Here is a 27,378-nt window from a genome sequence, read left to right as displayed (position 1 = left end):
ATGATTGTAACTTAAATGCTTCTATAATATAATAACGAATAATTTCTCCTCTGTTTTGTCCACAAAAAAAAAAAAAAAATGACAAAAGCAACTTGGACTTTTTTTTTTTTTTTTTATCATCAACAACCATTTCAATGGTACACCTGGAAAACTATGTGCACATGTAGAAATATTTCCTTCTTAAATATAAGCATTCATTACCTACATATAAATAACTTTCAGATCCCCGGACAACAAAAACATGTTACATAATGCTTCACAAAGTGGGAGAGAGGGAACTCAGTGTAAAATCAGAGAGACAAAGAGACAACATGCAAATTATATAGAAATAAATACAATAATGTTTGCATCCATTCCCTTTTCTTCTTTTTTTTTCTTTTTTTTATACCGAAAATAAATTCTTCCAAGGGAAATTGTTGTAAAACATCAAAAAAGACTTGTATGATCGATCGATCTACGAGGGGGAGGGGGGGTGGGGGAGTATGGCCTATGGATCAACTATAGGAGACAAGAGTACGTATTAACACTATACAATCTGAGCCACAAAAACACTTTGCCGTAGAAAGACACACAAGACATAACAGATTTCCTGTCAGAGAGGTTGAACATTGCAGTAGTTTGTGCCTTTTTTTCTGTGTTTTATATCGATAATTTAAAGAAACTAAACTCAGTCAGCAGCAGCAGCAGCAGCCTGCCCCCCCCCCCTCACCCCCCTCCCATCCCCTCCCTGCCCAGGAAAGAAACAGAAACAAAAACAGAGAGGGGGTTTGTGTCTGTGCGGAGAAACAGAAAAGCAGAAATGTGTCGTTGTTGGATAGTTGGTGGGGGTTTTTTCTAATATATAGTATATCGTGGAGGTGGAGGTGGAGGTGGGAGGGAGGGCGGGGGGGTTATGTGAGAGAGAGAGAGCATCCTCAGTCTGAACGTCTCTCCAACCAAACAAAGCAGCTGTTGAACTCTGACCACTGTTGCAAGCGCGCTGATGGCACGATGCGCGTTTCCAGTTGCGCAGACGTCTTGAGTCTGTGTCCCCCTCCCCTCCCCTCCCCTCAATGAAACCCCCCCTCCCCAAAAAGAAAAGAAAAATCATCTGAACAAGTCACTTCATCCAACTGCTCAGTCTTAAAACATTATGATGGATCTGATTTGGTGCATAAATAATCTCAACAGATGCGTCATTGTTGTTGATATTAGTACAGTAAAATATCTTATTCTGCGCAAAATGTGTAGAGGGGGGAGGAGGGGGGGGGGGCAAATCATGTGATGAGACAATATGAGACTTGTCGAGGTGGATATTTTTACAGCACAAGTGTCAACAAGAAACGGCGCAAGGCATAAAAATAAAAGAACAGAGTTGTCATCATCATCTTCTTTTGTTGTTGTTGTTACTGCTTTTCTAGTGTCCGTTCAGTCTGTGATGGAGCGAATCGCTTTTCAGTCTCCGGAGCTTTTCGCGCAGCTGCCGATCGAGCCTCATTATTATTAGAACATGCTGGTTTTTACTAAAGTGGCTTTGGCTCCGTTCTGTCTTTGCAAAGACGACAGTACGCTGGCGAAGGGTCCGCCCAGTGAGTCCGGGATAGAGGTGATGGTCCCCGGGGCGGTGGCCCAGCCTTGGCTCGCTGCTGTCACTCCCATGCCGCTGGACACGGAGCTCTTCACCTGGTCCACCACCACCTGTCCGTTCCCGGTGGTGTTGATGACCTGGCCTCCGGTGGGGCTCGGGCCGCCGCCGCCGCAGTTGGAGGTGGGCACCGGGTTCGGACCTGGTCCTCCTGTGCTGTCCGGGTCGGTGGATTTGGTGTCTTTGCTGTCTTCGTCTCTGGAGTCGGACTTCTTCCCAGAATTGGACTTGGCAGCCGCCGCGGCCGCTGCAGCCGCGCGCTCCTGTTTGCGGAACTTGGCGCGACGGTTTTGAAACCACACCTGGTGGAAAAAAACGGAGAGAGGGTTATCAAAGGGTTATCAACAATCAAAGAGTTACAATAAAGAAGATATCTCTATATCAGAGTGGATGTGAATTGTCGCTCTAATAGATTCACTTGGATGCGTTTGGTGCGTCAAATATCTAAAAGTGTCCCCAAAGAAATGCGCAAACTGTTTATTTTTGCGCATTAGTCCTTCACAGTGTGAAGCAGCTGGAGGCCAGTGGCTCAGTGAAGCTTTAATTTCACTTAAATGTTGTAAAAATGTGTCTTTGCGTTAGAAGAAGAAATAGAAAGTTTGGTATTTGCATCATAAATCCACCCCGTGCGTATAATTGTGCGTAACAGGAGCAGGTTGTTGCTCGTCGTACCTGCACTCTGGCTTCAGTCAGATCGATTTTGAGTGCTAGCTCCTCTCTGGTGTAGATGTCCGGGTAGTGCGTTTCGGCAAAAACCCGCTCCAGCTCCTTCAGCTGGGCGCTGGTGAACGTGGTCCGGATGCGCCTCTGCTTCCTCTTCTCGTTCAGTCCGCCGTGATCCGTGAACAGTTTGTAGGGAACTGTGAGGATGAGGAGGGTGAATGAAAAGTCAGCGATGGAAACACACACACACACACAGCAGCCCTGTGTTACTGTGATGTTGTCAAACAGAAGTAAATTCAAATCGGATATTTTGTATAAAATCGGGTTATGGTCGCTGAGCTAAAGCTTTTCAATCGCATTATGGCTTTGATTACCTGTGAATTGGTTGTGAATTGATAACGCTGCTGACCTGTGATGCGGTTAATTGTAATGTTAAACTAATTGTTGCTCCTCAGGTTGAGGCTCAAGTTTTGAAAAACTTGTCATAATGTTCCCATCCGCGCCGCCGTGTTGCTACTGTAACTCCAATTCGGTGTCAATAATGAGCTTTAGTCTTTGGTTATCTAATTATTTTCGAAGCTTTATGTCTCATCGCAAAGTAAATAAATTACGCCGATCATTTTGGCAGCTTAAGATAATTCTGTTGGCGGTTTTGGGTGTGACTGGGATAGTATAACCCGGTAACCGAATTACCTCTTGCCTGCAATCGCTTCTAACGTGATAAATTCTTTCATTTGTGTAAGCAAATTTCGTTTGGTAAATACTAAACACATTTCCATTTTCAAATGCAATCAAGCCGTCCTATAATAACACCGGGGTTGAGGCTCCGGAGCCGCTGCTTACCTGCGGCGTACGGGCTGCTCTGGTGGTCTCGCAGGGTCCCCAGGCTGCAGGACCCCGGCGTGAGGGACGGACAGCCGGAGGTGGCCCCGAAAGTGGTCCTGATGGGATTGTACTGAAAGCCACTGGCCTGACTGCACGAACTGAAGTCCGCATAGGCCGATGCCAAGCTCGACGTGTCCATCCCGGCCATACATGACTCGTAGGCAGAGGAATTTAGGTAAGAATACTCCATTTTATACATTTGAGAAGGCTCGGTGGAGATAGAAAGCTGCACTTCCAGGGAAAAAAGAGGATAACCAAAAACACCAAAAAAAGAAAAGTAAACACCCAAAAAAAATTGGGTTAGAAAAAGAAAAAAATAATAATAAAAAACTGAGGAGGACGCGCGGTCAGAGTTGGGGGGGAAAGATGACTGGTTTGGTTTGAACTGGTTGGAAGGAGGCTGGACGGTGGGTAGATGTTCACTGCTCAGCGCCTGCTCCAAAACTGGCCTCCTTTATAGGAACCTAGCCCTGTTTTATGAAAAGCCCCCTAAGAGCCGCCTAGCCCGAGGTCTCTAGAGCATATAGTCCTCATAATAAACTTGGCTCTTTCCGCTTGGACAATAGCAAAGCGTTTGGTCTTATTGCTAGCGCTTTTTTACATGACAATAACTCATCAGTCTATTGGGCTGGCACTGGGGGCCCGGGCTGTCCAACCTCCCTATCATTGATCCCCTGCATCTCTAATTAGAATTTAATACCACGCCATTACGCACCCCTCCACCACCACCACCACCGCCGCACCCCCTCCTCCCCTCTCCACCCCCCTCTACCCATCCACCCCACTCCTCTCCAACCACCATCTTGCCCTTTAATTCAATCACACCACTTGGAAATAATGAAAGTTGGGTGACGATTCTCCCTGATCCAATTTTCTCCAAGCTTTTAAGCCTTTTAAGCGACCGTATACCTTGGGCAGGATTTCACATAGTATTCCCCCTCTGCCTCTTCTCTTCTCTTCCCTTCTCTTCTCTTCTCTCTTCCCTCTCTCTCTGTGCCCGTCTGCTCCGACGGCTTCTTCCCCTCTGCTCTGCAAAACACGGCACATTCTCTCCACAAGCACTGAACCACCGATTTTGGTCGTTTAGATGTTTTAAATAATGTTTTTGCACGAAGAAAAATGTGCAACAAAATCTGACCTTAATAAAAAAAAAAGTGTTACACGAGTTTTTTTGCACCTTCTCGTGAAAAAATACACACTGAGTATTTCCAAACCACTGGATGATTTTCCACCTTCTGCTTTAGAAAAATCTCATTTGAACCGTGAATGTGCAGATCAGCGTCGTTCAGGTGTGTTTTTACGCACCAACCACATCCATCATCCAACACCCTGTTTGTTTTGATTTCTTGCACAATACTATTACCTATTGTTTTCTTTTGCATCAGTAGATTTCTACATCTGGATATTGACTCTTCTGCTTCCTGACTGTGCAGCAGCTAAAACTGACGTGAAAGTGAAATTGTCTTTATGATTTTAAAACCTCTGGACGTTCAATCTCGTAATTTACGCACAAATGAACCTGTGTCCTCCTGATCGTGTTTGTTGTGGTTCTTGTTTTTCCAATAATCCCCCTCTCTCCCTTTGCACCGCTGCTGCTGCTGCTGCTGCTGCTGCTGCTGCTGCTGCTGCTGCTGCTGCTGCTGCACGATCTCTGCTAAACTTCCGGGTGTGTTTTTATGATTCAAATGAGTTTGTAATTGTCTTTATTACTTTCATTATTCCGTTTATTTGGCAAATAACATCTTTCTAATGAAAGTAACGAAGTGGCGCGGCAGTCATCGGACCTCTTAGGCTCACAATATTGGCTGAGTGGTTAATTCGGTTTGTGTAATAAGGTGAACCGTTTTGTATGGCGCTTACACACTCGGCTTCTTCTGTCTTTTTTTTTTTTCATTGGACCGAGTTCAAGTCTTCGTTTGAAGCTGCGGGATTTTTTTTCTGTCCTTCTCCAAATTACAGACCAAACGCGCATCAATTCAATTTATCAGATGAGTGTTTGGTGTTTGACTTTCTTCACCAGTGATTGATCTGTGTGTACCCACTTCTTCTTTTTCTTCTACATCGAAAAAATCTCCACAATATTCCCACCCATAATATAAAATCCTACAGAGACCAGGGTTGACGCTCTGGTGTCACTCTGAACTCTGGATATTATGAGCGTTTCTCTCACAAATCTATTAACTCTTATTATAGAGTTATTATAGATCTTTTCTCTTTGACTTGTTTCTGCAGAACCTCAGAGTTATCTCACTGGTTATTGATCTGATTTTTCATCATAATTAAAGAAGAAATGAAAAAATAAAACCTAATAATCTTAATAAACAACACAATTTAGTGTAAAATCGTTTTCAAAAAAGAAAAAAAAAAAGCAGAGGTCACTCAAATGGATTTTAATTCCACTATATTTCCACAGACATTTGTGTAAACTCTACAGGCTGCAGCTGCTTTTCTTGGCCTCAAATAAAAGCGGATTTAAATATTGAATATGGCACCAAACGCTTTTATACAGAAATCACTCACTTTGTCGCGGATCATGTGTTAAACCTGAGAAGACCCGCTCACATTTGCCATCAATTATTTTCCCCTCACAATCGCTGACGCGCTGCAGTGTGTTCCTGTGTTTCTGCCTTTCATTGTCTCTTCACAGATCAACAAAAAAAAAAAAAAAAGTTAATTCTTTCTTGACACAACCCGCTCCCTATTATGTAAATGTTTTCTTTTTTTTTATTTTCCCCCCTTTTCCACACACGAGCTGCCTGGGACCTACAAAGTTGTACCAAATGGTTAATTTGATTATTGAAACCAAAGAGCCAAATGGTTCACCGTCCTCCCTCCACGCGTCTGGCAGCGAGAAAAGAAACCATCTCTGGGAATTAATCTAATAACGCTCAAAGAAACGAGAAGTCTTTTCTGATATTTCGCCGAGGCAAATACAATTATAGCTTTTAGCCATCGCTTTCTTTCACTGCCGTCGCTCTTTATTCTAACGCGCTCTATAGTCCCTCCACCAAGAGTCCAGCAGCCATTCAGACGCCTCCTCTTTTATAGTTTCAACATCTTTTAATTCTTTCAGCTGCTGCGGCCGCTGGATGATGTTTGGATGTGACAATATTAAATGTGAAAGGCGGGACTCTGAGGTCTGAGCTGCTTTTTTTTTTTTTTTGCATTTTTTCTTTTGAGGGTTTTTGTCAAGTTGCAAAAACATAAAGGCCTGGTGGCTGCAGGTGTCCGCGCATTTATACACACCCTGTAGCCACGTGCGTGCATGGAAACAGTGATTTACAGTAACATAATGATCCTTTAATTCAAGTAAAGCGCTAGTTAATCCCTAATTATGTGGTAAATAAAGAGCTTTAACCGCCTGCCTTCACTTAAATAAATCAGCAAAATGCGATGTGTGCAAGACCCTGAACTCCCCCGGCAAGTGCCGGACAATGGGCCGCGATATGGGAGCAACTCCTCTCCATTTAGTGCGCACTATCGTTGCTCAGCAATATAGGAATGCGGGTCGACAGGAGGGACAAAAAGAGGAACAAAATGCCATTGTCTCTGGATGGATTGGATGGATCCACTCCCCCGAAAAGGCAAAGAAACAGAGGAGGATAAAGAGAGAGAGAGAGCGATGGGAGGGTCCCGCTGTCACATCTCACCGACAATGTCTCACTCCTCCGCCCGAGGAAATCCTCCTATACGCTTATCAAAACGGTTATTAATAAGGCCGCGTGTTGCAGAGTGGGAGGGGCCCGTGACCAGATAAAAAATTCATTTTGGGTGTGGGGGGGTTGGATGCTCTCGTGGCAATTTAGTGTGATGTCTCAATTTGACAGGTTGGATAAAAGGCGGTGGTCGCGCTCTTCACCTGTGAAACACGTGAGTGGAGCCTCAAGAGATGACCTCATGCTCCCACAACGGTCACCCGGGTTTCATCCAAAATAAGTCTATAAATCTAATAAATCGCAACACATTTTTATATTTCATCTTATTTTCTGTGAGTTTCTGAATTTTAAAACCTGAGGCAGAGCTGAGGAAAACATGTTAACACACGTTGAAGGAGGGGAAGAAAAGAAAAGAAAAGAAAAAAACCTCAGACTGTTTCAGGTCGGTGCGTAAAAGGCGCATCGCGTTTCCAAGCGCACAGATGGAAAGTGACATCTGGAGAAGAGACAAAATTCAATTAGAAGCTGGTGTCTTCTCTCTGTGTCTGCAGGAGACAAAAAAAAAGAAAAAACATGCAGCACAAAAGACGTCAGTGTTTCAGGCTGCCGCGTGCAGACAGCCTCCGTCATGTTGTTTTTGTTTTTGTTGTTATTAGACTTTATTTTTCTTTTTTATTTGACGCGTTTTCACCTGATGCGTCTTTGGCACAAATGTGTGAGCGCGTCAGTGACGGCGACCTGCAGGGATGCAGAGAAAAAGAGACCAACTTTCATCTTTTATGAATAAACTATAAGATATTTCTCGTATATTTGTCATTATAAATGTTAGAGTGATCATACCTGATTTAACAAGCATGACACAGACCTGAAACCATGAAAGGAGGGAAATCTGGGGGTGTTATGTTGAAATAAAGTGTTTCATTTACAGGTTGTCCACCATGAAGAAGAAGCAGGTGTGTATCTTATTCCCACACATTACACTGTGTTGTGTATTTTCCTCCTTTTATCTCCCATTAACCGGTCCCGTTGTTTGTTTCCAGATGCTGCAGAGCCCTGGCTCCTCTCTCCGGCCTCTCCGGCCCCTCTGAGCCTTTATCTGCGCTTCCCAAGTGACCAAGGAGGAGACCAGCCAGTGGATTAACATAAAAATCTTATTCCGGGGGATAAGATTAGGAAACATATTACCCTCAAACGCGGCCTTGGCACGGGCGAGAGCCAGGCAAAGGAATCAATTACTAAATTACTCCAACCTCTAAGTCGACATTAACGCAGAGAAATGCCATCGACCGTTTCTGAAATAAGATTTCGCAAAGATGTGATCATTAAATCTCTTGCCAGTGTTCAAGAATTTGATTCATAAAATCGTCTGAAATGAGATGGAATTAAATTCTTATCGGGGCTCTTGTCATCGTTTCATCCCGCGCTGTTTAACGTGGGTCAATGGCCTTCATGAGATTTTCCCCTGTAAATAAACTTAGTAATTGAATCCGCCTCTCCAACGACACATTGTTTGGTTGTTATTAATTTATTGCAGCCATGCAGGCGGGCGGGCGGACCAGGCTGCACAGGCCTGAGTCTCAGTCTGAGTCTGAAGCTGCTGCAGCTCAAACTGGACCGGCACCGAGCCTCAGGATGGAGAAACACGCATCTATCATTTTTCTTTTCTTTATCTCTCTGTCTCTCTCTCTCTCTTTTGGCCCGGCTGGGGTCAGAGCATATTTTATTTAGCATAGTCCACTGGCATTGCCCCCCACCCCCCACCACCACCACCACCCCCTACCCCAAAAAGCCCAGCATTTGCAATTGACAATTATTAGCCCCAGCCTCATAAATCAGCTGCGTGACCCGTTATTATTGTTGAATTGAATAGCTGTTGGGGAAGTGAGGGTCAGTGTCATTAACTTGCCCTCCCTCCCTCTCCACACCACCACCCCCTCCCCCTCCTCCTCCTCCTACCATCCTCGGGCCCCCTGAAGGCATTTGGCCCTTTATACAACAAGGACCTGCTGGCTAATAATGCCGTGTGGTCGAGCTAAAAGCTTAATCACACATGCATTAAGCGGCAGACAGCGGCCTTTTGTACGCACGTAGGTTTACTGGAATTAAGCGATTAATGGTCATCGGAGCGGCAGGCGACAAGGCGGCGCATGGAGAATGATGGAGCGGTTTTTAATGTCAGAAAGAGAGAGAGAGAGGAAGAGAAGAGAGGGAAGGAGAAGAGAAGAGAAGGACTGGTCTGTAGCAGCGGAGGCGTCAGGGTGAAAGGAGGGAGGGAGGGGGTGGGCAGCAATTACAGTAGGCCGTGTCTCCCAATCCATCATAAAACGTCAAGGTCATTGTGAATGATATTGATTATTATACAACGCATTGTAATGTTTATTACACCCCCCACATACACACACCGCGTCCCTACTTCCACATTATAATATGCAAAAGAAACTACATGTAAACACCTGCTATCAGTTTCTAAAGCTGCTAATTTGTCTCGCCCCCTCCTCCTCCTCCTCCTCCTCCTCCTCCTCCTCCTCCCACTTTCATATTCTTTTGAAGTGTTGCGCGCCGTGAACACGTGGCCTCAGTTGTTTTTTTTATGGCGGGTGGGGGGGTTTTGCCCCCCAGCCTCCATCTGCATCTGCATAAACCATCAGGCAGCTTGTTATATGAATTATTATTTTCCATATAGTCAAAAGAGTCTGGGGCTGCAGCCATGGGCCTCCGACATCACAACAGGACGCAACAGTCACACGTTGTTTCAAATGGACACAGTCATTCATCAGAGCGCGAGCTGCGGGGATTATAACAAAACAAATCAGCAGCAGCAGCAGTGGAGGGTGATTATGCCTTAACATATTATTTACATGTTTCTTATTGAAACCACCTCCTTTGTTCATCCACACAGGTGTTTTTGCAGTTACTCTGTGGCAGGTGTTTCTCAAGTCCAATTGACGTCAACAAAGCTCACTTTTAAACTCACCTTATGTATGGCCCTCTTATAAATATCATAATGAACTGAGGTGTTTTTAATGAGCAGAAGAAACATTAAAAGCCTCCATACATGTCAGATCACCTGGTTTGGCTTCTTCATGTAACTTTCACACATTTCTTTTCTCATTTGGCTGAAATCCAGTTGAGTTTCTGCCTCTGCCACTTCTTTAACAGTCTGTTAATAGTCAATTCAACACTGAAAAGTGTATTATAAATGTGTTAATAGAATTAAAATGTTCTCAAATTGCCAAAAGTGAAAGTGGCCTATACACTTCGCACTTCTGCCCACTTTGCAGAATGACATAATGTAGAACTGTATATCATATTAATGCCTATAATTATTGATGCATTACACTCACTAAGCATCTCAATATTGCAGTTTATAAACACAGCCGTCTCACAATTTATTAGCTGATTATATTTTGTATTGATCATATCTAGCTGTGAATTAAATTGAACATATTTCCCTCTTGCATGTGATAAAAACTGAGGTATAACACTCCTCTAAAGTTCAACCAAAGTAAAACTGTACTTCACTGTTTCTCGACATAAATACAAACATTTTGCTCCACATTTATTCCAGTTTTAGTTTCAACTAATTCTGCATCATATTTCTGTCATGTCTATTATTTCTGCGATGTTTGTAGAAACAGAGCTTTTACATTCATTTAGCACAGAGATCTTGGGGGGGGTCCGCAGAGGCGCTAAATTCATGGTTGATTAGACAATTTTTGAATATTTCTTATTCATCAACATAAAATTAAATAGCTTGTATGCATGATTTTCATGCAATTAGCATGTTGATAATACATTGGTACCAGTTAACGAGGTCTGTTTATCAATGGCGGTGGCGCAGTCCCCCTACTCACTGTATCTCACACAAGTTTAAAATAAAAACATGAATATAACCTGTGTATTATTCGTACAGCTTTGTAGTGAATGCACAATAACGAGGTATGTTTATGGCACTATAGGTCCAGGTTAATATAAAACACAGTTTTATACAATATATAATAGTAGGGGGTTCCTGCTCCATCTCTACATCAGTTTGGGGGTCCTTGGCCTGAAAAACTTTGCAGACCCCTGATTCAGCAGATTCTACACATGAACAGCTCACACACATTGTTTCCTATATATATTATCTCCGTAACGTTATATTTCAGCAATAACTTTACTATTGTAACAATAAAACATGTATTAAAGTAATTTTCTTTATGAATTTACTGTTTCTACTCATTCACAGAGCTGTTACCTTCATGTTGCCAACCAGACTCTCAGTACTTCACCGGCTGCTGATGTCACTATTACCGATAAATGTACTAATGTTACCACTAATCACATTATACCACACATTCCCAAAATCAAGTCTTTTGGGCAACTGTCTTTTCTCATTCGCTGCATCAACATATCACAAAAAACACTAAAACTTTATGGTGTTGTATCTACATCTGCATTCAAAGAGATTTTACTTTTCTCCCTCTCTCCTACACCTACAAGTATTTTATGGCACTTGCCAGGCAAACATTGTAAATAAGAAGTTTGCTCTTAATGTTTTGCCTGGTAAAATAAAGGTTAAATGAAAAGAAAAAAAATTATACTAATATTTTATTCAAACATTAACATTGTTTACTATTTGTGCAGCTCTACTTGACAATATTTCTAATGAATTATCCCTATTAAAAGCCAAACAGAAGTTAATTGGTTTAAGTAAAAATGGTTGACAATTATTTGATAGATAATACCGTGCACGTCTTCTACTCTGATAATTCATGAATAATAAAGACAGAAAGTTCAGTGTTTTCCTGAGAGGAGAATGAAATGAGTTTAATAGTTGAAAATGTATAGTATAGTTTTCTAATGTTTATAGTGTGGACTTTAACTGAGTTACATCTCACAGTTAAAGTGCTGATAATATAATGATCAACATTTGACTTTGAGACTGTAACTAATCTTCTGATATCAGTTGTTTTATAATCTCAAGTCTTTGTTGAGTCACATCCATCTTTGAGCAGCAGGATGCTCGCGAACAGAAACCTCAAATTAGTAAACTGTATATTGGACATAAGGAAGTCAAGTTCCTTGAATTTCATGTCCGCTCTGTCTTTATTGCTCCTCCACTGAAAAGCCATCCGTATTGATGGCAGAGCGTGATTTATATTGCCATGACCACCATCCAATGGCAGCGCCTGTTGATCAATCACACCTAATTTGATTGGATGGAATACTTAAAGAACAGCCAGATGGGAGCCATCAGGGTCTGTCTGTCCACTGCAGGCTCTGATTCACTTCCTGTTCCCAGAAGGCTGTTCTCTGGGCTCTGAAGGATGATGCTGCACCACAGAGCTGGGACAACTAGACTGGTCATCCCCACTGAAATCACTCATGAGTTGGCTGCTACTGGGGGTTTTATACATGTTACTGTTAGCAGTGCACACAACTTTCAGAGAGCCCAGATGTTGCTGTTTTAAGGTTTTAAACACATTTTTTAGCCGCAGAAACACGGACAATAACGAATCTCAATGGTAACTCATCTTTAATGTTTTTCATATTGTTATCAAATCCCATAAATACATAAAATCTGGCAATATCTCAACCCCAACACAGTTTCTTTGTTCCATACAAATCCACTGATCTCCAAAAACTTTATAAAATGACTTGGTTCAGCAATCCAACAAGCAAACACAGAGGTTTGAGATGAATGCTAACACAACAATGACTTTATACTGATGCTTACCATCTTATCAGCCACTTTTTGACCTGATTAAAAGAAACATGAATGTGTTAACCAACTTTTACATGATATCCATTCATTTATTGTCAAGATATATCCACTAAAACCACAATATGTCAGTCTTAGCGATGCTTTAGGTGCTTTAAAGTCATTGTCTTGCTACTAAAATGTGTTTTTCATCAATGCCATATTTGAGAGATGAGATATTTTAGTCTGAACCAAAGCACTAAACTGACCAATATCATCATTTCTCGAGCCAAGTCGCTGGCGTATAGTGGTCATAAACGTGTGCTAGCTGTCTCACCTCTTATCTTAGCTTCTTATCTATCCCTCGTATTTCTATGCTGAGTATCTTCCCTCCCCTGTGGAAGCTTGACGTGACAAATAGCTGGATCTGCACTTTTCTGCAGCAAAACCAACATGCCCCTCATCATCGCTGGGTGCAAATTTGATCAGAACACACCCAGAATCCCCTGGCAGCCTGATGATGAATTGGCATATTAGGGACGATGTTTATGCATCAGGCCAGCACTCTCCGGCAAATGACAGTAAATTGCCTCTCAGACAAATCTCTGGTCTGGGATTCTAGTAACTGGGGATGAATTGAAGCGTCCTCGTGAATCCCAGTGGTTCCAGAAAACCTTTTCAGACAGATCAGATGATGACTTGTCCTTAATTGTCTGGGATTTGCTCATAGTTTCGACTTTCATGGAAAAAAACAAAGGTGAGATGATACAAAATCAAACTGCACATCAGTCCCTATGCTACTGAATGGAGCTTCGGTTTGTTTATCTTTTTACATTTGTTAAATCCAATCAAACAAACTGAAGCACAAGTATAAACTCATGCACAAATTATTATTACTGTTTATTTTACCTTTTAATAAACTGTGTCAAATGTTACGTCCCGTTGATGGAGTGAGCTCCTGAAGTCATGGAGCTGAACTTGGCTGTTCATATAGCTTTTATATGAATTAACGTCAGTGTAAGCTGGTCTAGCTCGGGCCTGGTCCAGGTCCAGATTGAAGCCACAGAATGAAAACCAATAGCCTTGGGCTGATATAGAGTAGCAGTGAGAAGACAGAGGGAACCATAAGAGGAGCAATAAAGCTAATGTGATCAAAGAAAATGGCTCTCTGAATAGAGGTGGGGATGAAAGCCATACCCCTTAAATCTGGGTTTGCAGGCCCTGGCCGAGGTGACAGCATGATGAAGTTTCTATTGGATTTCCTGAGAGTAGAGGCAAAGTAGCCCTAAACCACTGCTACACACGTGTTGGACCAGAAATTGATAGACACTGTGTTCATAAGAAAAAAATTCCCTCTGCAGGTTTACGTATAGGCCCGGCCCACAAACTCAGGCTTATAAATACCCTGAATCTATTAATGTTTGACTGCAGCATCTAAACTTGAAATGACATCATAACCTGCAGTAACAGAATAAGTGTTTATTATTAGTAGTAGTAGTAGTGGTGGTGGTTTAATAAATTATCAGCTAGTATTAGTGAATTACTCCAAGGACAAGGAGCATGAACATCTGGAGTTAAGGTGCATCAGACCAGCCACCAGTTATAAAATCTCAACTGTGTTTGTGTTAGCATCTGTGCAGTTAGCATTTGAACACGTTGCCTTGAGCTATAGGCTAATGCATTGATAAACACGTCTCCCTTAGGCTATAGTTTGAAATGTCACATCAAAACATTTAATTTTTACTGTTTAGCCTACATCTATAGGGTACATCTGACACAAAAACATAACTGAAAGGCCTATGGAGAAAATCTGGATTATTACGATGCAGGACTAGCCATCTAAACATCTGACCATGGTGGCATGGCCAATCTTAAATAAAACAAAGTTCAACACACTCATAATAACAGAAATTTACACATATCTGATGTAAAGTATAAGAGTAAGGATTCGAGATTGCCTTTATTGTCATTGTAAAATAAGAGAAAATATAGTTGACAACAGAATTATATGTGTTCCTGAGAAGCTAATAAATAATATATGAAAGTTAAAAGTTACAAAATAGATTGCACATTATGTTACAAAGAAAAAATAAACATGCAGTGAGCTACAAACAAAAAAAGAGTTCAATCTGATGAGTTGCTATCAGACCTGTTTGTAAAAAGTGCTTCAGTGTCAGTCTCAAACCTAAACAGTTTAGTTTTTCCAGGTCAGAATACCATTAAGCAGCATGTTGTGGACACAGTTAGCATGATGGCATGCTATGTTTATGTGTGTGTTAGCAAATTGAAGAGGTAAAAGTCAATGCGCATGGCAATCCATCCAATAATACCCATAACAGTGGTAGCCTATTATATGCAAGTGTTGCTACTAGAATGTCATTCTTGGTTCTGTGGAGGATTTGATGAAAATGTACATTAATTTGAGGAATCAGGCTGATTTGTGTCGTAACTTCATTAGAGTAACAGCTAATCTCATATTCTGATTATGACAAACTCGGTTCACATGGATGGTTTATTACTTATTACCGTGGAAACAGTGTACTGTCGCTCACTGTGTTCACTGATGGCAGAGTATGCAGACAGCAATAGGCCTATTTAACAGGACCTGGTTTATTATTTAGCTATTTTCATAGTGTTAGATAATATTCAGTTAAAACATGATTATGATCTCTTTTTAAGCCATTTTTTAGTTTCTAACTTGTTCATGTTTATAAGTGAAATATTTTCGTATTCACAACAGCCTAAACTGAATTTCTATATCATCTAATCCTCTTGATGTTTTTGGGGGGGAATTTCAATCTCAACACATTACGGTTTTTCATCTGTTGGGGTTTCTGTAGCATTTATTGACTCTCAGCAGCTTGTGACACCCATAAGGCGTCAGCTTGGGCGTGTTGAGGTCTTGTTTAGCTCCCATTCAAAAGCAATCACAAAATGCCCACCAGTTTTGCAACCAGCGTTTGTCCGCCCTCTCCTTCCCCTGGCTGTGTTTGCAGGTTTGCATCTGAATCAGGGGGCTGGCTGGCTGGCGGGGGCCCGAGCGCTCAGCCACGTGGACCAGATTGATGTCATTGTCTCGGCACACTGACCTTTGCTGTAATACCCACGACAGACATCACAAACTCTCACATCAATTTAGCCCAATTGGATGTGGCATGTCTTGGCTAACTCAATTTGTGGAGAAATGCACCTGTCTCTGCCTTCCCTCCCTATAGATTTACTCAAGGGGAGGGGGGAGGAGGAGGTATTGCAGGGAAGAGAAAGAGAACGTGAGGGGAGGGTTTAGGAGTGGAGTCGGCTGCTGATCCACCACCATCACCCTCTCTCCCCCTCCTCGCAGCCTCACCCACAGAAACATTCACCCACATGCATATAAACACCATACACCAACTTCTCCCTCTTTTGCTTTCTCTCAGCTCTTTTCCCTCGGCCATACTTTGCAGATGCAGCACACACCCTGAGCGCTCTCTCTCGCTCTGTGTGTATGTGTGTGCATGTGTGTGTGTGAGAGTGTGTGTTTTCCAAGGTCTGGGCAGAGCGTCTGGGAGGAGCAGAAGGAGAGCCATTAGCCCAGCAGTAATAAGATTAGGGCGACGTTAAAGGGGGATGTGAATTTAAACAGCCAGCAGAGAGAAGAAGAGGAAAAGTTGGAGGTGTTATTAAGGTTGTTCATTACTCATATGCTCTGTGTGTGTGTATATATATGTGTGTGTGTATGTAGCATATGCTGAAGCATGGTCTGCAAGGTCACTTTTAAATACTGCATATGTGTGCAGTGTATGCCCATACAGTACATGGGGTTTGTGGAGCTGTAAAGTAAAATGTGCATTTATACAGCTGCCTGATTGTTTTGGTGTATTTGTGTTCTCAAGTGTGTGCAGCATCAGTGTGTGCACGTGTGTGTTTATATGTGTGTGTTTGTTTTATGCAAAGCAGCGCGTTGTCACGGATGAATAATATGTGTTGGGATCTGAGCATTAGGTAATGAGCAGCGTGCTGTGAGGTGAAGCAGGAGCTCTCCATCTGCACTCATACTTGTAACCACAAACACACAACAGATTAGTTGTGCTATTGTTGTGAGGACCCGCATCTCATCCCCCAACCACTAATCCCTGCCAAAATCTAATGTTAAACCTGCAGTTTTGCATCAACACTGGTTTGTATTACTCGTACTGAGGTCAATAGAAGTGGTGAATTCACAGTTCACCTCCTCTGAGCCTCTTTTATCTCTTTGTTTTGGTTCAAAGACTCACAGTTTCCAGCTGTTTTCATCTGGAATGATCTGCAGACATCAATGAACTAAACAGCCACATACAGTATAACTGAAGGCAGTAGGCCAGGAGATATAGTTAAAGCTGCTTTAATCAATAGTTTTATATTAACAGTGGATCAATGAAAGGAGTCACCCACAAACTCTACAGTTCCCCACAGTTTGATTGATAACCTCACAATCTTTCAACTGTACGCTCCACATCTTTACTGTTTCGGGTTCCTTTTCCCTGTCAAATTGATAAAATCACTGTGCAACACCTGCCCAGCTGTAAACAGTGGACAAAAAAAAGAGTGCAAATTATCTTTAATCAAACATTTAGCCACATAGTTTTCTCAGGAATTGGAGGAGAGAGTCATAATCAGGCTTTAATTGCAAGCAGCCAAAAACATGACACCAAAGTGTGATGTGCAGCTGTCAAAAAGTTTGAGAGTGTTGTGTTTACAGCGTCTTATGGCAAAAAAAATATATATATATAGTTCATACGGGTTTAAAGCTTCTATTTGGGTCAAAGGCTGAGATTAATTGGACTTAATGTAATGTCAGTGTTTGTGGATTGACATGTGACTTAAAAAATATTATCGCTAACTTGTTTCCCATAACGAGGTTTTGGTTTTCTAGAGGCCAAAAAAATTGATTATCCCACCTTTAAATATCATCAATCAACCAGAAATCAGGTCCTAAATCTAAACTATCAACAAACCGAGCACCCTCCTCCTCTTCTATTCTTGTCTCTTTAAGTAGGCCATAGCCATGCAAGAGGATGTTTACTGTGAAACTACAATGCACATTATACTTAAGCATGTATAAGACCTTTAAAGCCTCACATGCATGAGTGGACATGCACGCCCACACAAACGGATGTTGAGATAACATTTGCAGGCTGTATAGATTTTCCCTGCAGTGGTATTGACAGGCGAGTCAATAAGCCAGTGGGGTAAAGGCAAACCCTAACCTTACTATTCACTTAACATTGACTGGACTGGAAACCTCCTGGACAACACAGTGAAAAGAGCAGCGCGCGCACTGAAATATCAAAAAGCCTCGCACGTCAAAATGTTAGTGGTGTTCATGTGATCAGTGTCAAAACATTTAGCGTTTGGCCAATTGAGACAGACAGTCAAATTTACATTTTTCTTTTTTTTTTTTTTTCTTTTTTTACAGTAGAATAGGTAGAAATACATATTTTGGTATTTACAGATGTTTCACAACCACATTTCAGGCCTCAGAGGTTGATGTAATTGGACATTTTGATCATGAGCACATGACATTCATCCTGGCGTTATGAATTATATTTGTTACAGTTTGAATTCCTGTTCAAACAACATGTTGCTGTAAATTAAACCCTGTTGTGAGACTGTTTTTGTCAGCTACAGGGTTTTGTGTTTAATACTTAGACCTTAGCTTGAGTTGGAGGATGTTTAAAGGCATTCTGGGAAATGTAGGAAGCCGCTGACTGCGGTAGAATTAGATGAAGCAGGACAAGGAGACGTTGGTTCACCACAGGAGCTAATTACAACAATGAAATATACTGAACATGATGGATTTATAACATGTGACAGAGTCTCAGAGCAGTTTTTTTTTTCTTTCTTTTATTCATGAAGCGTCCGAGCAGGTTACACACACACACAGAGTCAAATAACCACACACACAAACATGTTTTCTTCCCTTGTCGTTCCCAGCCAAAGGTCCAGTCAGTGACCTATTACAGCCAGGCTGCACAGAGTGACCCCCGCTGCCCCCTCACACCACCACCACCCGTCCCTTTGCCCCGCTCCCCACCCGAATGCTGAGGCATCACTGCTTCTGAGCACACAGTCCTGTAGCACCCCCTGACCCCGCGCTGTCCCCCATTATAGAGCAGTCAGAAAGCTTTTAGGGGCTCCGGTAACGCTGAAAGATTGATGGCGTAAAATGGGGTGGAGGAGGGGGGAAGAGCAGGTGGTTAAGAAGAGAATGTCCTGCTTAATGGGTTGCCAGGAATGTAATTCAATAATTATGAAAAGTGACTCAGGAGAGCTGGCTGGATGGATGGATGTTGGTTGGGCCGGCTACTGAGGGAAGCAGGGAGGCTGCCAAACCCTCGTCTGCACATGCCTGAGCATCCTCAGCCTCCTGGTCCAGCACAAACAGGTGAACACACATCTCTCTCTCTCTCTCCCTCACACACAGACACACACTCAACATTAATCTGAAGCCTCCACAAACAGCTCAGATTTCAAGATGTCTACAAATGCATACTGACCAATGCACTTCTTACTACCCCCACTAAACCAAAACAGCATTTATTTTTTCCATACACACAGTCAAGTCAAGTGACTGATAGTTGAGGATGTTAAATCAAGTGTTGGGCTACTGTGTTAAAAATATCCGATTGATTGATTTCAAACTAACCAGGTATCCAATCCTATTTACTGTGTGGTGGTGAGTTAACTGCAACTCCCAGGGTGATTATTGACCTATACAAAAACCTCAAAAAGGAACAAGCTGCTAACGTTAGTCTAAAACCTGATATCATAGCATCTAGTTTCTGGTTCATTTCCTTAATAGCTATAGACCTATTAGCATGTTTGGTTGACGTCCTTCATACAGTTATTCTAAAGACGAAATTGGTGACTGATTTGTTTGTACCCCGACTCAAGCAACAATTTGAAGAAATGATTTTTTTGTTCTGGTAGCCAATTTCAGTGTAGCTTCATTTTTCAGCTACTTGCATCCAGCCAACCTAGTTTTAGCTAAACCTACAGTTAACTCTTTGAATTTATAGCTACTAATACGCAAGTTGTCAAAACTTGTGGAGTAGGCTACTGGCCAAGTATCCAATCCTATTTATGGGGGTGAGGCAACTCCCAGTGTGATTATTGACCTAGGCTATATAAAAATCTCAAAAAGGAACAAGCTGCTAACATTAGTCGAAAACCTGATATCATTGTAGTTTCATGTTTTGTTTCCCTCATATACATATATACATATAACATATATATTTGTTTGGCTGACGTCACCTGTACAGTTAGGCCCAGGAGGAAATTGGCAGCCGAACTGTATGCACTAGTAAACATGTTTATTTCTGCTGGAAAGTTGAACATTTTAACATTAAAGTTTGTGAGGAAGGACTCACTTTTGGAGCCAGACTCAAGCAACCATTTGAATGTAGTTTTTGTTTTGGTGGCCAACTTCAGTGTAGCCTTTTTTTTCTGCTATTTGCATCCAGCTAATTAGCTAAACCTACTTAACTTGTTGAATTTTAAGCCTATGCAAGTTGCACAAACTAGAGTTACTATAAATAACCAGTTGCCAAATAGTGGATATGCCAGACTCAAGCAACCATTTAAAGAAATGTAGTTTTTGTTGAGTGTAGCCTAATTTTTCCGCCACTTGCATCCAGCTAACCTAGACATAAAATTAACTCTTTGAATTATAATAATGCACAAGTTGCACAAACTAGAGTTACTATCAATAACCAGTTGCCAAATAGTGGCTATAATTAGTCTTTTTTTTTGTAATGTAAACAGTAGTTCACATGATCTGCTAATGTTTGTAGCCAACATTAGACCAGTCCAGTTAATCCGTTCCAACACTTTTACTATTGTGTTAATGTTTTGGGAAAGACAACACTCCAGACTCATTAGTTGCTAATTTTCAGGTCTGTCAAAACTTGTTATAATTGGACAATTGTTGTTCATTGGAGGGGTTCAGCAAACCAGGCTAATAATAATTTGCCAGTGTTACTAAAAATGGAAAGACGTTATCAGTTTGTTAAAAGTCCTCTGAGGACAAGGGTTCAGTGTCCTCACTACATATGAAAAGAAAAAGTGATCTAGATATAGGAATAAGTTCATAAAGGACTCAATAATAGTTTGATTGGTCAGTACAGTTGTTTCACTCCTAACTTTTACAGTCTGAGGTGATTGAGGATAGGCCTAAATGTATATGTATCTATATTTTCTTCTATTACTGTCTGTTTGTCTATATCTTATTACAAACGGCCTGGCTGCACTGCTGCTTTTTTAAAATCACATTTCAGGATGGATTTCTTCAACTGTCCATGTTTACTGTTGGAGTTTGCTGATTAGATTAAAGCTATTGCCTGTGTCTCAAACTTTGTGTGTCATCAGTATTGCACAGAACAGATGCAAAATGCTGCAGACCTGCTGCGTGACTTTAAAGACTGTGAGTATGACTTTGACTTTTTTTTATTGTTATTATTATTTTGATTCTGTCAGAATCACTTACAGGACAAAAGAAACAGTAAACTCTTGGTAATATCGGTCTGGACTGAAGCTATGCTAATGTGTGCTTATTGGTTTTCTTTTGGTTTTTTTTGTTATGGTGTACAGCAGATGTTTTGTTCAGTATGAGAACATTATCTTCTGCTGATTGCAATATTGTTTTTTGTTCTTTTGTTTAAAGGTTGACACTGTAATTTATCTGATAAATGAGCCTCATAACTTCTGAAACTTTTCAGAACAGTGCTCACAGACAAATTGGCTTTATTTTCTCTGCTACAAAAACGCAGTTCCCCTTCATTCTTTTTTTTTTTCCTTTTTTTATCTGGCAACAGTGAAATATTATTCTTATATATAGTACACAGCTTCCGTTCCACATTTCAATACATGCCCATTTTATTTGCTGGATTTAACAGCTTCACAATAAAGTATCTTCTGTATCTTGTGCAGTACTTTGGAGTTTTGATGCGATTTGCAAACAGCAGCATATACATCTGACCTCAGTATGTCAATAAATCCCGTTTCCAGTTGGTGAAAGTCTTCCCATCAACTCTTCCTCATCTTTCATCTATTTCATCCTCCCTCCCTCCTTCCCTCTACCCAGGGTCTACTTTTGCTCTGTCTTCTTACTTTGGCTCTCCAAGATGTATTGATAATTTCCAGCAAAAATACGATTTCAGTTTATTCTACAGAGCAAAAAATCTAATAGCTGAGTCCTCAATTCGATTGTGTTTTACCGGAGTGGAGAACAATAAACAAGGAGGAGGGCTCCGTTCCAGACGTTCACCATGAGATTATTGTTCAAAAGAGATCTGATATGATTACAGGAAGCAATAGATGATAATTACATCAGAACATGACTTTTTCCTCAGCGAACACTTATATTCATCTGGGTTATGCATCGGCCCAAAACTGAAATGTGGCAACGCATGAGATGACATGAGCCTGGTAGTCCCAGGGACTGTGGGGGGTGAGGTGGTGTTCGCAGTCACTGCAGGGTCACCAGGCTGGAGTCCATTTATGATGTTTGGTGGACTTGTTTGGCAAAAATACTACATGGTGGCATCACTGTGTGTGTGTTTGTGATGCAGAACTACAATTAAAATATATAAAATAATTACGCAATGTAAATATTTCTGACAACGTTTAATGGTTTTAAATAGGGTGGCACAATTAATCGCAATGTAATCAAAAGTTTAACATACAAATGGGACAGCCATTTTTTTTTGACAAAGATAAGGTGAGTCACAGTATTGTTGTTCAGTGTTTGCACCATAACTATTGTTGTTATTACAGAGACTTAAAGGGACATGTTTGTTTCGTACAAGACCAACAAAAATTTCATATTTTTTTAAGTAAAAATAAAAAGTAAAAGTGACCATACATGCTGGAATCTGAAACTAAAAATCACAATAATTACAATATGATTTTTTATTTTTTATTTTTTTATTTTTTTTGCGTATTGTTGTGCAATCTAAGTGCTACATGAATGAACATCATTTCACAAAAATCTGCATTTTTTGTGGGCTAATAATAACTCAGACTGAGCTAGTTTTCGGCACATACAAATAAAACATCTGATACTCATTGTGTAAGAATCACCAGACCAGGATGTGAGACTGTTTACATTTGTATCACTTACCATCACATTTTCAAGTTTTACATATTATACACATGTGCAAAAAATATTCAGAACAGTAGAAATCCTGAAACGTTAAAGTTCTGCATTGACTTGGGTCAAAGTAAGTTGTCATCTGTAATTAACAAAATCTTCCCTTAAAAAATACCGGTAGCACGAACTATTGTCCACGGTTGACCCTTAAGAGTATTATAGCCTATACTGTTATTACTATATTATCTTATTGTGATGTACCAACCTGTAAGGAGCATTTTAATGTTGTTATTTCAAGTAAGAACTGTTGAGAAACCAATAGTGGAGTAATACATACAACACTTGTCTCTGAAATGTTGTCAAGTGTGGCATCAAATGCAAATACTCAGGTTAAGTACATGTAACATAATAAAAGCTACTTTCTACTAGCCTACTGATTGTCTGCAAATACCTTTATTATACTTTATTGTAGAGCAGTATAATGTTATAATCTGTTAGTCAGAGTTACATTATTCCCCACTAGTGAAATTAAAATGTCATTATTGTATAGACAAGGCAAAAATACAATGGGGCGATAGAGATGATATAAGCCTATGAAATGTTAACAGGAACAATTGAATTAATGTTGAGCCACAAATAGTCACAAATGAAGATGTGGGGATAATTAAGTTGTGATGGCCAAATAAAGTTAAACTCCTGAAGAGGAACTGGGTGATGAATACAGTGTCTTGTAAAACCTCCACTGTAAGCAACGATCCCTGCTGTGATTGAACCTGTATGTTGGCCTGACACCAGCTTCGTCTCCACTATGGAGCCAGTCCCTCAAAAAAAGCTGGCAGCACGGCCACTGAGCACAACCTGTGGAGAAAGAGCAAAACAAACAGAAAAACAAACTTGGAGTAATGACACTCACAGTTTGCCAGAGTCGGCTGTTTGGCAAAGAGCGAGTGGTGGTGAGGGCCAGGCGATGAAAGATGGCCACTTTTACAAGGCAAGACAATGCAAAAGAAAAATAACAAAACTGGCCAACTTTGATGGCCCTGAATATATTGGACACTCTGCCTTGGCTGTGTGTGTCTGTGTGTGTGTTTGCCTGCAGCAGCGGGTGGGGGGCAGAAGGGTTAAGTAGGATAGAAGGCACCCATACTTCAGATTGGCAGCAAGCTGCCGCAAGGATAATCTAATCAGGGGATGCAATTCAATTAGCCAAGGGTCTCTGGGGCCACTGAGCCAGGCAGCCGGTGGCAGCGCTGCTACCGAGGGGGCTGCTGCTGCTGCTGCTGCTGCTGCTGCTGCTGCTGCCGCCTCCTCCACACCCGACACCCCGACGCTATAGTCTCCACTGGGTCCTGGCCGCTGCGCATGAATGCAGATGAAATTTGAAATATGAAAATCTCCAATAATTTATGGAAGTTGTCAGGAACACAGAGCCAAGCTGCTGCTGCTGCTGCTGCTGCTGGCCAAGGGGAGAGAGAGAGAGAGGAGAGAGGGAGGGGTGGGTGAGGGAGGGCTGTTATTTTTTCTATGGAGGTAAAATTGTCTCACAGCTGCTGCTGCTGCTGCTGTGAATAGTGACATTATAACACATACACACACTGCTGTAAGGAGGATTACCTCAGTGTTGTTGCTATTTTAGTGTTTGTCGTGTTTAGGCTACTGTAGCCTACAATGTGTTTCTGCATCATTGTTAAAATGCATGTGCACAAACACACAATTATCATTAAGATGAAAACCATATGACCTCCAGGCCTGACAATGAAGCCTACATGGAAGAAACAAAACCTGTAGTTCCTCGAATGACCATGAGGGACATGCTCCTAAATCCCCATAGACTCCCATGTTAAGAGACTAAAACATCTTGGTACAAAAACAGTTTTGGCATTTATAGCTTATTTAGCCTACTCCTTCATAACAGCTTAACAATAGGGGTTTGTTTTATTTTATTTTATTTTATTTATTTTTTTAATAAAACTTACCTGTAAAATTATTTAGTGTGTTGCAGAGCAATGGTTAACCAGCAGGGGATCATCCCTATGTTCCCCAGGTCCTATGTTCCCTGGGTCCTATGTTCCCCACTTTGTATGGACCAGGGAACATAGAACCCTTTTTTAGAAAAAGGATCCTATGTTCCCCAGTATGTATTGCGACCAGGGAACATAGGACCCTTTTTGGGAAAACCGGGGAACATAGGACCTGAGGAACATAAGTCGTTAGTTGGCTTCATTTTTATCTAATAATTATCTAACACCTCAAGCGATTTTTGGTACAAATATCGGTCTGATACTTTGTTTATAACTCATTGTGCTGTAGCTACATTAGCACTGGTTAGCCGGTCAGCTACCTGGTTTGTTAGCTGATCTTGCTAGCCAGCCGGAACTCGCCCCCAGCTGTGCTAACGATGCTAACATGTTTGGATTAGGTGGAGATGGTGAAGCAGCCTCAACAACTTTTTTTTATTTATTTTTTTTATTGAGCAAGTATAATACAGCATTGATGCAGTACGTACCGCACATCAAAAAACAATTTAATTAAAAATTTTAGGAACGCAAAGAGAAAATTCTGCTGTAGCTAAATCGGGTTGCAAAGCAATATTCACATTTCCGTTGATCCTTACAGGCTACACCTCGGTCTGTATGATATTCCAGAGCCATCCCTTTCACCAAAGTTTTAAAAAAAATTTAAAAAATTACTGGTTGTGCACATGCACAAGATGAAAAAATTACTTGCACTGGCTCAAATTTTAGGGGCAAAATGCTCCCATTTAGGGGCAGTCTGGAGTCCTGCAAATAGTCAAAAGCATTGTAAAATTATAGATCATTACAAAAATATAGTTTAAAGAAAAGATAAATAAATAAGTCAAAGATAGGTACAAAAGAGATAAAGAATAAAATAAAATAGGCTACATAGAGAAAATAAGCCTCTTTTTGTCACTTTCATCACAAACTTTTCATAGTGACTCAGGAATGTGGTGCTTTTTTTGTTATATCAAATTAAGAGATGTAAACACAGAGTTTAGTTCCATTAGAAAAGGAGCGAGGTATTGGTTTAGCAAATTGTTGTTTGTGAATAAAAAATGTTGCTTAAATGATGATAAAGTTCATCAGGTGTTCAAGAGTGTGATCTTCTGGATTAACATAACATTAACATTAAGAAAGTTGACAGATTTAGCAGCATTGGAAAAAGTGAGATTCAAGATCACTCCAAAATCTTTTCAATATGTCACAATAAAAAAAGAAAAGAAAAAGCAAAGTTGTTTGATGATTAATGATTTTCTAGGCTAATTCAAGTCTCAGTATTTCTCAGTAAGTTTTATCTAGCCTATTTTTGAACCCTATACAGTTGTTAGTTTATTATATGATACAGTATGCCTTTAAACTTGTTTTTGTCCAATCCAGTAATATTAGTTCAGGTGCATTAAATATAAAGATCTCTAATACTATTCAATGTTCAAGCAAAAATTACCATAACATTGAATCAGCAGTTACATGAAACAGTTTCAACAAAACCAGTAAATAGATTTTTATTGACAAACAGATTGTGGAATACATTTGTACATAATAAACTGTCAACAAGCTTTTTCAATATTTTCCATATTCTAGTATCTGATTGTTGCAGAGTGAAACAAGACAAAATATGGCAGATTACAGCATCAATCAAATTGATTTGTATTGAAGACAGATAAAAATGTTCTTGCTGCACTTTAGTTTTTAAAGGAGCATTATAGGAAATAGCCTATTGAATTTGTTGAATTGAGAAGATTGATATTAATCTGATATCCCTCTGCTCTAAAACTACAGCCAGTTTTCTTATCAAAGTATAAAGACTGATAATCTGTCCGAAGATTAATAATGCCTAACAGCACCTCTAAAGTTTGTTTAATCAAAATGAAACAACCAAAATGAGAACACCTGAATTTAATTGTATTATATATTTTTCAGACATGGCCGGGCCGGCTGTTTTCACCCATTCACCTTTTCACCAGCTGCCGAGTGTCAGAGGTATCAGTCATTTCCACTATTACACAAATTCCATATGGCTTGGTAAGACGAGGTTTCTGCAACCCTACATCATACAAACTGGTGATAGGCCAAGGCCACCATTTGATATAGAAATTTCGATCCCCATACTCCTGCACACCTCCTATATGAGCAGATTTTCCTCCTCCTCCCTCCTCTATCTCTGTGTCACATGGCTGTGACATGCACCTCCTCGGGATAAGAGAAGAAGCCGATGAGAGCTGGAGTAGAGGGGGAGGACGGTGAGACAGGATGAGATAGAAGATGGAGGGAGAGAGAGAGAGGGAGAGAGAGAAGCTCTTAGACAGATTATTGCTCATTAGAGGCTGCCTTGCACCGTGCCATTATGTCAGGAGGAATCCTTTTTCATTTGCACAAATTTGCCTGGAATTTTTCTTATTTAGCCTGGCCTCCATTATCAGAGCTGGAAATCAGATTAGCCTATGATTATTCTCTGGCTCGCTTGCCAACATTTCCCCATGCGGCCAACGCCGGTGGCTTGGATTTGTCTTGGCCTTTTGTTAACCTCTGCCCACCAACAATGCACACAACAACAGCCGCAATATGAAATTATTCAGTGCTGGATGATGGCTCCGCCTGAGCACCCACGCAGGATTGGATTTGTTCTTGCTGTAAACAGATGTTTTCCACGCCAGTCGTAAAGAGACCATCACGAGTCATGTCTGTTTTGGATGCATAAATCCAGATATCTGTAATGCTGCTCGTGCTATATGGCAGTCTGG

General features: G+C 40.9%; 1 protein-coding gene across 1 annotated transcript; it reads right to left on the bottom strand.

Annotated features, from left to right (window-relative positions):
* Window positions 1-115: 115 nt before the first annotated feature.
* On the bottom strand, window positions 116-3,626 carry phox2bb (paired like homeobox 2Bb). The gene is made up of 3 exons (XM_085789203.1): window positions 3,131-3,626; window positions 2,297-2,484; window positions 116-1,926 (listed from the first exon to the last, which is right to left on the bottom strand). Exons 1-3 carry the CDS (start codon window positions 3,369-3,371, stop codon window positions 1,483-1,485), a joined length of 873 nt encoding a protein of 290 aa, XP_085645329.1. The 5' UTR covers window positions 3,372-3,626; the 3' UTR covers window positions 116-1,482.
* Between the last annotated feature and the right edge of the window lie 23,752 nt (window positions 3,627-27,378).

This window comes from Trachurus japonicus, chromosome 10 (assembly GCF_045865225.1).
Source record: "Trachurus japonicus isolate A0001 chromosome 10, Traja_1.0".
NCBI classification, from domain to species: domain Eukaryota; kingdom Metazoa; phylum Chordata; class Actinopteri; order Carangiformes; family Carangidae; genus Trachurus; species Trachurus japonicus.
The sequence above is the reverse complement of the archived record's forward strand: the minus strand, read 5'-3'. Positions and strand labels throughout refer to the sequence as shown.